General features: G+C 37.9%; 1 protein-coding gene and 1 pseudogene across 2 annotated transcripts; one reads left to right on the top strand and one right to left on the bottom strand.

Annotated features, from left to right (window-relative positions):
• The first annotated feature begins 463 nt into the window (after nt 1-463).
• Nucleotides 464-1,267, top strand: LOC111883833 (F-box/LRR-repeat protein At4g29420-like; annotated as a pseudogene).
• A 5,851-nt stretch (nt 1,268-7,118) lies between these two features.
• On the bottom strand, nt 7,119-10,504 carry LOC111883915 (ankyrin repeat-containing protein NPR4). Of its 2 annotated transcripts, XM_023880244.2 has the most exons (7): nt 10,031-10,504; nt 9,020-9,535; nt 8,828-8,938; nt 8,643-8,720; nt 8,491-8,538; nt 7,959-8,389; nt 7,119-7,852 (listed from the first exon to the last, which is right to left on the bottom strand). In XM_023880244.2, exons 1-7 carry the CDS (start codon nt 10,491-10,493, stop codon nt 7,220-7,222), a joined length of 2,280 nt encoding a protein of 759 aa, XP_023736012.1. In that variant the 5' UTR covers nt 10,494-10,504; the 3' UTR covers nt 7,119-7,219. The 2 variants fall into 2 exon arrangements, with proteins under 2 accessions (XP_023736012.1, XP_042752260.1); XM_042896326.1 differs by lacking the exon at nt 8,643-8,720.
• Nucleotides 10,505-11,160: the final 656 nt, after the last annotated feature.

Here is an 11,160-nt window from a genome sequence, read left to right as displayed (position 1 = left end):
TAGGATCCCGATCTTTTACAACCTTTCATATACCAATATAACATGATGTTACTGTAAAATAAAGGAGTATAAGTATTTCAACCCGTTCTTAAAGTTCGTCTCAATCTCTTACTCCTTTCAAGACAATTTTCCTCAATCTTGTATCGAATTTGAGGGTTGTTGATTCGGTGTTGCCTCTGGTTTCTGCGTATTGTAAGTTCATCATATATGCAAGAATTCTATTTCATGTTCTTCATCCTCTGATGTTGTTAGTATATTGTAAATTCAATTCTCTATTGATGTGAAATGATAAAATCCGCCTCTATGATCTGACAATCAATTAGGAAGCTCATGTACCTTCATATGTTCTTAATTTCACCTGGTGTTGATGATTACTAGTTAATCGATGTACTCAATTTTGATTGATGCAGGTCATAATCTTCTTGAATTAGAGGTGAAGAACGAATGACAATGAGTAGAACACATGAACCCAATGCCAATGCTAACAAATTTAACACTTGAATTCATACGATTAGACAATGAAGACTTAAACATGTTGAACAAATCCATCCCAAATCTTCAAGTTCTTAACTTGGTAGGTGTCGGAGGTCTCAAACTCCCCAAAATCAACCTTCTTGACCTCAAAGCCTGTCACTTGACTGTATCAAATGCCCCATCATCTTTAACCCTAATCACACCCACTCTTATCACACTAAGATTAGAATGCATAAGACCCACTTCACTTTACATCGACGCCCCCATGTTATCTCATCTCCATCTTGCCCTTGATCAAGCTGACTCATTTAGAATCAAAAATTTCCTAAATTTAAAAACCCTTTGACTTGAGTCTTTATACATCGAATCCTTACTCTTAAGCTTCCCATTTACAAAAGCAGTCGAAAAACCTAACAGTCAATTCACGAAAGTGGGAGAGAGGGGCAGTTGGGTTTTCCAAATTTACCCTTGAGAAGGTGTTCAGGGTTTTCCCGAATGTGAATTATTTATGTATTAACTCAACTCTGTGGTCGGAATTAGAGGTTTGTTATGATGTGGAAAGTTGGGAGACTTGGATGGGAGAAAAGGGTTGAAAACATTTTGTGCATATTTGTTGTTGGTTGACCCTTTGTTGACTTTTTCATCGGTTGCTTCTTTGTTGGATCAATGTGTGGAGTTGGTTGATGTTTCATTGCTTATACATCGTGATGTTGTTGCTAATGTATCAAAAAGCTTTATCTCAAGGTGTGGAAATGAGGAATTTGAAGAGAAGGAATGGAAGTTTCATCGCTAACCAATGGATAAATTTTGAATGATTTCTTCATGGTTTTTGGATTAAAAAAATAGATTTTTTTTGTTTGTTTTTGGGTTATATATAGATAATTATGTTGTAAATATGATCTATATGTTTAATATTTGGTTTTATTAGATAATATCATCCTATCTATGTCTATGCTTTATTTGTTGCATTAGTTAGCACTTAATTTGACGTGAGTACCTTTTTAGGGCTATTTTTTATTAGGAGGATGAGAAAGGCGTTTATGTCTTTCGCACAAATGGAAGATTGAGAGTAAATTTTATCCCCACATTGTTTCACTTTTTTGGATGAGAGAAGAAATTGCAATTTTTTTGTTCCATTGATAGGGTTGTTTCTTTTTTACTTAATGAGTTTAGTGGATTAAACACACTATCTGAGCAACTATATATGTTTGTTTATTGTAACTTAATTCAGGCAGAATGACGTAATTTGTTCCATTGATAAGGGTGGTTTCATTGCTATTTTATTGATAAACCACTTTTTTAGGAAATTGTTATTTAGTGAAGAATTAGATGATTACTATCATTTTTAAGGTGACGTATCATGGTAAAAAGGGTATAGAGATTTATTTATCAAGTAACTTGTTACTTTTGAGAAGAGATTATCTTAGATTAAGCGAGATCATAGCAAAGTTGTAAGCTGTAAATCAATGTAAAGTTAGAAATCAATTATAAGATTTTAAATCAGTTTTTAATCTAAATCTATTATTTTTCCATTTAACAATTGGAAGAGAGGAGCCCGGACAACTAGAAAAACAGCAGATCGATTATGAGGGGTTGAAAGAATGGACAATCCCACTGTTGGTGATCAGGCTAGAAATGACCACAATAAAAACTGCACAGGTGTGAAACAGGGGCAAGAATGCACACATAAAACTTTTCCCTGAATTCTTCTTTTTTGACACAACAAACATACTACAAACTGTTTGCAATTTATAGACTCTAACACATTAAAATCTGAATTAAAAATGCTTTTAAAACTACCAAACTATAACTGAAAACTTTAACTACCAGGTTAACCACAATGTGGTAACCGATTATTCTCTTTATTGCATTAAACTCAAATTCAAATCAGAATTAACTCCAATACTCTCCCCCCTAATTCTGAATAGGGTCTTCAAGCTTCTCAACTCCCAGAAGACTTTTCATCTCAGCAAACTTCACCCGGGGTAATGCTTTGGTCAGAGTATCTGCTCGCTGCTCCTCTCCACTTATATGCTCCACACAAATTAATCCATTTTCCACACATTCACGGATGAAATGGTATCGAGTCTCAATGTGTTTGCTCCTACCATGGAATACAGGGTTCTTCATGAGCTCTATTGCAGATTTGTTGTCTACATATAACTTGACCTTTCCAACCTCCCAGTTGATCAATTCCTTTAAGAGGTTTCTCAACCATAATGCTTGACAAGCCGCTGATGTTGCTGCCATAAATTCTGATTCACAAGAAGACAGAGCCACAGTCCTCTGCTTTTGTGAACTCCATGTGACCAAATTTCCTGAGAGATAAAATGCCATTCCAGTTGTGCCTTTGCCATCATCACGATCCATCCCGTGACTACTATCACTATAACCCACCAAGTTTCCATCTCCTCCTTGTCTATACACAAGGCCATGCTTAATTGTACCCTTTACATACCTCAAAATGTGTTTTACTGCCTTTAAATGACTTTCTCTAGGTGACTCCATGTATCGACTGACCACCCCAACTGAGTAACTAAGATCTGGCCTTGTGTGTATCAGGTAACGCAAGCTCCCAATGAGACTCCGAAATTTTGTTGCATCCACTGTGGCTTCATCTTCATTCTTGGTCAAGCTAAGTTTTGGTTCCATTGGATATTTTGCCTCATTGCAATCTGCCATACCTGCTGCTGTTAGTAATTTCTTCGCATATCCCATTTGACTGATTGTTATACCCTTTTTACTTTGTTTCACCTCAATTCCAAGGTAGTAGGTTAGCAATCCCAAATCACTCATATCAAATACTTTCTTCATTTGGTTCTTGAAATCAGCTATCTTTTCTTCACAGCTACCTGTCACAATCAAGTCATCTACATATACACCAACTATTAGCACCGCTTCTGCGTTTTGAAGTTGGTACACGGCCTGTTCTTGGGGGCACCTGTGAAAACCCATACCCTTGAGTGTTTTGTCAAGCTTGACATTCCAGGCTCTTGGAGCCTGTCGTAGCCCATAGAGAGCTTTATTTAACCGGTAAACCTGATGTTCCTTGCCTGCAATAACAAACCCGTCCGGCTGTGAAACATATACCTCTTCTTTTAACTCTCCATTTAAGAAAGCGGATTTCACATCAAGATGATGAACTTTCCAGCCTCCTATTGCTGCAAGTGCTAGGAGTACTCGAATTGTCTCCAATCGTGCAACGGGCGCAAACACTTCATCAAAATCAACCCCCTTTCGCTGCACATACCCCTTCGCGACCAACCGGGCTTTGTGTTTTATTACTTTGCCTTCTGGATCCTTTTTTAATTTAAATATCCACTTCAGTCCAATGGGTCTATGTCCACGTGGCAAATCTGTCAGATTCCATGTTTTATTTTTTTCAAGTGAGCCAAGTTCAGTTTTCATTGCTTCTACCCAGTCTCGATCCCCTGTTGCTTCCAGATAGGTGGAGGGTTCTTCACCAACAAACATTAGATCTACTTCTTCATCTTCAATTGGGTGAGTTTCAGCATATATCTCAGGTAGAGATCGAAACCCACGCACAGGGATATTATCAAACATGGAAGGGCTTATTCCTTCGTTGTGTTCCAAAGATGTGTTTGAAAAATCAAACGTAAGAGGGGTTGAGTTAGTTTGATTACCTGTGCTCGTGCTTGTTGGTGTCGCTGAAGGAGTATCCACCGGCGATTGGAAAGAAGGATTTTCATCATCACCCGGGTTTTGATACACTTCTTCTCCATATGTCGGTGAATTAAAAAAACTTCTGAAATACCCAGGTTGTTCACCTTGCTCGCCATTTTGGGCTTCAGCCCAATTCCACTTAACTTTCTCTTCAAATATGACATCTCGGCCCACCATTATCTTGTTCTCTTTAGGGTTGAATAATCTATAAGCCTTGCTACCTGGTTCGACCCCTAGATACACCACTTGGATACTTCGATCACTTAGCTTGGTTAATTGATTTGATGGCTTCTTCATGTGTGCAAGGCAACCAAACACTTTGACATGATGAAGCGTTGGTTTTTTTCCTTTCCACCCTTCATACGGTGTCATATTCTTTACACCTTTCGTTGGCATTCGATTTAGAACATACACTGCGTGACGAACAGCCTCCCCCCACAATCTTTCAGGCACACTCATAGTCTTCAAGAATGATCTCGTGGCTTCAAGAACTGTCCGATTTCGACGCTCAACTACACCGTTTTGCTGGGGCGAATACGGTGCAGTTAATTGCCTTTTGATGCCTTCTTTGTTGCAAAATTCTGAGAAAGCTTGGGAGGTGAACTCCCCTCCCCGATCTGTCCTGAGTACCTTCACCTTGTATGGACTCTCATTTTCAACCTGAGCTTTAAACTTCTTGAAGGTTGCAAAGGCTTCGTCTTTTGATTTCAACATATGTACCCACATGTATCTGCTAAAATCATCGACCATTAGCATGAAGTATCTGTTACCTGCCAAAGTTTGTGGTGTTATTGGACCACAAAGATCAGCGTGAATTAGCTCGAGAGGTTTACTTGCTCGCCACATTGCTTCTTTTGGGAATGGTTGTTTGACTTGTTTTGCGACCAAACACCCATCGCAAACTTGTGTCGGGTGTTTTATCTTTGGCACACCTTCTACTAATCCTTTCTCAACCATTGATTCCATAACTCGAAAGTTTACGTGCCCCAACCTCGCATGCCATAGCCAAGCCTCGTCATCAATACTAGTTGCCATACAAATCGGTTGTGAAGTTTTTAGGGTAATCTTGTACAACCGGTTCTTGGACCGTTGTACCTTCATTACCAATCTTCCATGTACATCATGTACTCGTAGATATTGATGCAACATCTCAATCTTGTATCCTTCTTCTGTCATCTGCCCTAGACTCAGGATGTTACAATGCAAAGCTGGAATGAAATATACATCTGGTACAAGTATTTGATCACCATTCTTGCACTTAAACAAGATTGTCCCTTTTCCTTCAATCTTCACTTTAGAACCATCACCAAAACGCACCTGTCCGGTCACCTTCTCATCGAGTTCAGCAAAGAAGCTTCTCATGCCAGTCATATGATTACTGGCACCATTATCCAAATACCAAAGGTCTTCACCACTGCTCTTCTGTCCCGGGAACACCTTGTCTTCATTTAGTAACACCATGTTGTTTGACTCTTCCCCAAGGATACTCAACAGAAGTGCTTCCGGTTCATCATCGCGATTTTGAGTTTGAGTCAAGTTTACTTCATCTTTTCTTTCCTTTGGAGCTTTGCATTCTGATGCATAGTGACCATATTCTTCACAATTGTAACATTTTATATGACTTTTATCCCTTCCTTTTTGACGATTATTGTGTGAGTCATGAAACTTTGTAAAGCTTCCACGACCACCTCTGCCCCGTGTACTTCCTCTACCTCGTCCACCACTTCGACCACTTCTGTCATGATGTGATGTTCCGCGTCCCTTACCACTCAAGAAGGAACCCCCCTTTGAAGCCTTTTGATTGTTTTGACCTTCTGATCTGGTGAACAACAAACTTCCTTCCCCGGTTGTATTATTGCTTCGAAGTTTCAGCCGATCCTCATAGGCCTTGAGCCTTCCTACAGCTTCCTCGAATGGCATCTCATCCACATCTGAATATTGTTCAATGGATGCTACCAGTTGCAGGTAGTTATCTGGGACGGAGTCAAGTAGTTTTCTTACGAGCACACTATCTTCAAGGGTTGTGCCAAGACTGCTGTGCTTCGAGATCATTGCACCTAGCTTTCCTGCGAACTCATCTATAGACTCCCCGTCTTTCATCCGTAAGGCCTCGAACTCACTCTTGAGAGTGTGCAATCTTGCTTTCTGAACTCTATCAGCCCCGAGAAACCTTGTTTTTAAAGAATCCCACACTTCCTTTGCTGTCTTCTTCTTTGCCACCTGTAACAAGATGTCTTCCGGTATTGCTTGGAAAAGATAAGCCCGAGCCGACTTGTTCTTCTTCTCATCCACAGCTTCTCCCTCTGCTGGTTCAATGGATTCCCATACTCCCTGGGCATCCATTATAGCTTCCATTTTGATTGCCCACGTGGTGTAGTTCGTGGGAGTCAACATTGGACAGTGAAATGGCACTCCACCATTCTCTCTTGTAACAAGTTGGCTAGATGACGACATGGATTCGTAACGGATATATTTGGGCATGAACCGAGAGCTCTGATACCAAGTGTTGGTGATCAGGCTAGAAATGACCACAATAAAAACTGCACAGGTGTGAAACAGGGGCAAGAATGCACACATAAAACTTTTCCCTGAATTCTTCTTTTTTGACACAACAAACATACTACAAACTGTTTGCAATTTATAGACTCTAACACATTAAAATCTGAATTAAAAATGCTTTTAAAACTACCAAACTATAACTGAAAACTTTAACTACCAGGTTAACCACAATGTGGTAACCGATTATTCTCTTTATTGCATTAAACTCAAATTCAAATCAGAATTAACTCCAATACCCACGACATGGGAAAATCAGATCAGCAGCAGAAACTGGTGGATATTGATCATTGCATTAATATGGTTGCGAGTAAAATAGAAAACACATACTAGCAACATTAAAACTTAAGATGCAATTATATGTTTGGGTGTTAGTATAAGTTGTATAACGGTGTATATAGTGATGAGATAACTAGATTATTTTCTAATTAAGAATTAAGCCTAATATTACAAGGCATTCCACAACTTGCTCTATAATTTCGATCTTTAATTTCCCAATTTCTAATCAAATCAATATTCCTCCAAACAAACCATAATAACTTTTGTTCCTACCAAAAATACTACGACCATAAGTGGCACTCATCAAGTCTAGGACGAGAGGGAACTGCAAGGTCACAAAGGAAGTAATTGGTAGGCATGTCAAGACAGCTATTGGAATAAGAATCCTTGAATTGCTTTGGCCAAATACAAGGTATAACGTTGCAGCAAAAGCTGCTATCATGGCTGTGGTTGAGATGAACAAGGTGGACAAACCAATTATCAACTTTGTAGGCAACTTGAAGAGAAAGTCTTGTTCAGCAAAACGTGCAGTGAGGATCGACAAAAACATTAACAATGAAGTAACAGCTGCAAACAATGATATGGCATCTGATATTGCAAATACTGTGAAGGCGGCGTTGCTGGTAAAAATTGGTATCCCCTTGTTCTGATCGCTTCCTCCTGGAACTGTAATTGCTGCTGCAAAGACAATGGTGATGATTAATGCAGCTGTAATCGTGTAGGACTCCGCAGTGGACTTCATCCATTTTTCTCCTTCAATCACTAACTCCTTGTGTTCTCTAGTAAATACCATTTGTGGTGTTTCGTTTAAAGAGTTCTTTTTTATGATGCTTAGAGGACAAATGAATTTTTCCATTTCCTACAACATTACATTATGTTAATTAATTGTTACACATGATTGATAAATACATATGGTGTTTAAATATCAGGTATGCTGATTTTGAATCATATATAGAGATTCATACCTTAAACCATTGTAGTTCACGTTGTATCTGTAAAGCTGCCCCCGATATAAGATTTAATTTGTTGGATGGTGCCAATCTTGCAGCTAGATGCAACAGGTTATTCCGTGAAGAGTCTTCGAGTGTCCGGTATATATTCTTATGTTCACTCATATGATAAAGTAGGTTGTAAACCTTTTCTGAGCGATTTATTGCAGCATACAGTATAAAGTTGTGCCCATCTTCGTTAGCACTCCAAATTGCATTTGGGAACCAATTCACAATTTCTTCTACAACCTCGTTTGCATTTTGTCTAGTGGCTTCAAGAATTGGATTTGTGTAATAGTGATGGTAAGAGCTGGAGTGATTCGTTCGCTGTATCAAATGACATACTTCCCCCAACATATACATAGCATGTAAATGAATTTCATATCTCTCTTTACGGAATGGAGACACTACAACATAGACCCAAGTGAGCTTCTCAAACAAAGAGATATACCTTTTTTTATTCTCTTTTGTTTTAGTAATACAATGAGGTACTTGTTGATCATCTTACCTAATAGCAAAGCGATTAATAGAAAAAGGATAAGGATGAAGTCAGCCACTGCGTTACAGGATACAATGTTTGTTAGAATGAAGGGTTTAATTAATTATAGAATGCGCAACCAACAATTTTAAAGTTTAAGAAAAGAAAAACTCATGACCTACCGCGAATGAATGGTTTCATTATCGATGACAAAACCCATGGAGGACAACTTTCTGTTCTCTCAAGTAATTTACCAGTCTCTTCAATATAAAAAGTGGTGTGCAGGAAGTTTGGTAGAGAAGCGTTATAAATAATTTTATAATGTAAAAGAACGTGCAGATTAATTAAGATAGAAAAACAAAAAAACCTGCGTATCTTCCAAATGAGCAGGCTTCGCGTGGGAAATTTTGAGCTATAGCTGTCAGCACAGCATCACTATGCAATGTTTTGTAATGCTCCAACAGTTTTCTTGCAAAGCCTACATATATTCCAAAGTCAGCCGAATCAGTTAAGTGGGCAGGTTTCTTACTACTAAAATTTGAGTCCAGTCCACACTTACGGAAATCTTTGGAGGAAATAGCAGTAACTAAAAGGTCATCACCAGTTGTACCAGAAAACAGAGCATCCTTTTGTATATCATCAGTAACAGTATCGATGTGTTGCAGCAGATGTCGGGCTGTTTCTGTGTGCATATTAGAAAGAGCCAAGGCTAGTGGTGTCTGACCTTTGTTGTCTTTGGCAAACAAAGACTCATGGTTTCTTGCTACCAAGATGTCAGCAGCTTCAGTGTTGCCAATAATAGCAGCAACATGAAGTGGTGTGCTTCCATCTGAATTTCTTACATCCAATAGTTGTGTGTTCTCCGGTATCATTTCCAGCAATTTCTCTAGGAATTCTCGCTTCTTGGAAGTACCAACTGCTACATGGAGGGCAGTGTTGCCATTATTTGTGATTTTGTCTATCACTGTAACCCTTCCCTCCCTCAATATTCTTTCGACCCGATCCCAATCTCCTTTTCGAGTAGAATGGTACAAATTTTGGAGTGCCCCTGCTATGTCTTGATCTTGTAGTTTATCTATATTTTGAATAATTTTGTTATCAAGGTAAAAAAATACATGATACAAAATATGCTCTCTTGATGATGTAATCTCTAATCTAAACATTAGGGTAATGGAACAAGATTGGCAATATATATATATATATATATATATATATATATATATATATATATATATATATATATATATATATATATATATATATATATATATATATATACTTTGGTACCACAAAGATTAGATAGTTCCAAGTTTAATATAGGGCTTTTAAAGAAGGATGAAAAAAAAACCTTGTTTGTATGTACACTTTTATCCATTTTGTAGAACTTTGTATCTCTTTTACCATGTTTGTTAAAACAAATTAATGTATGGTCGACTCAACTTATTAGTGACTATACAGTAATTAAAAGCTATACATATTTTACTGTATATGTAGTGTTATGCTTTAGTTTATCTTAACCACCAACCCAAACAAAAGATTCGTAGATTAGCTAAGAAGAGATAGATTGTACCTGTAACAACATGAGGCAATTGTGGAAAAACAGGAGGACCATACATAGTCTGCAGTTCATCCCAAACATCTTTTGCACTGAAATCATCGTGATGGCTTATTCCCGTGAGACGATTGACAACATACCCGAGTGTTTCTTTAGAGAGAGATCCAAGAATCCAACCCTTCACCAGGGCATCTGATTTTCTCCACAGCCCATGGTGCGTCTGATGGTCACCCACTTTCTCCTTCCCGGAAACATTACTACTACTACTGGCTTCATCAGGACGCACAAATCTACCATCGATGAAACCAAGCATAACATGACTCTCTAGGAGACATATCATCTGAGTTTTCCATATACGATACTCATCCCTACCATTCAGCTTCAAGCTAACAAAACTAGGGGTATAAACATGTGATGGGTATGGGTATTCTTCTTTAACTTCCAATGTGACATGTGGATTAGAGCTTGAGCTTGCCATCTTCGTATGGTTTTTTTTCCTCCTTACTTCAATCTCTTAGATATTTAAATAGAAACATAAATTGATTTGTGGTGCCCACAAAAGCCACTTTAGGATTAATTCCTCCCAAAGTAATTCCCTCAGATAATAAATTAAAGTTTCAAGCAAAGAATCTTATATATATTCAAAAGCCACTTTAGGATTAATTCCATCCGGTATTTCTCTGCCCTTCATACATTGGTAGGCAAAGGGAATCATAACAAGAGCTCTTTAGAGTGCAAGTAACTTATTTTATTGTGTGGTTGACTCGAGATTTATTGTAGAGAACATGCAATATCGAATAAATGTTACTATTAGTATTATGCTTTACATATATATAAGGTGCAGATAAGATTAGTCTTTGTATAAACATGTGGATTAAATGGTTAAAAAAACATAGACTATTTCAATCAGTTGTAGTTCTTTTGTTGATTGTTTAAATGGACAAAATTAGACACGAGATGAACCCAAAATAACTAGCTCATTTCGGATATAATAAAATCTAGATACATGCTTTCATCTACATAGAAGAAAATATGTTCCAATGTGATTCTGTCATTAATTAGTTATCTATTTAAAATATCATTTGTTGGTATCTTTGTAAATAACTGCATTTTGATGGCATATGGACTCCCTTTCAGCATGTTGC

The sequence above is a fragment of the Lactuca sativa genome, chromosome 7, assembly GCF_002870075.4.
Source record: "Lactuca sativa cultivar Salinas chromosome 7, Lsat_Salinas_v11, whole genome shotgun sequence".
In the NCBI taxonomy this organism is placed as follows: Eukaryota; Viridiplantae; Streptophyta; class Magnoliopsida; order Asterales; family Asteraceae; genus Lactuca; species Lactuca sativa.
This window is presented reverse-complemented; position numbering and strand designations above follow the sequence as displayed.

Bases quoted from the DNA above. Each gene is read 5' to 3' on its own strand.
- LOC111883915 (XM_023880244.2), bottom strand. From the start codon at position 10,493: ATGGCAAGCTCAAGCTCTAATCCACATGTCACATTGGAAGTTAAAGAA. The intron at 8,539-8,642 runs GTAGGTCATGAG...CCTGTAACGCAG, and splicing joins AATGAAACCATTCATTCGCG to TGGCTGACTTCATCCTTATC. The intron at 7,853-7,958 runs GTATGAATCTCT...GTAATGTTGTAG, and splicing joins GTGAACTACAATGGTTTAAG to GAAATGGAAAAATTCATTTG.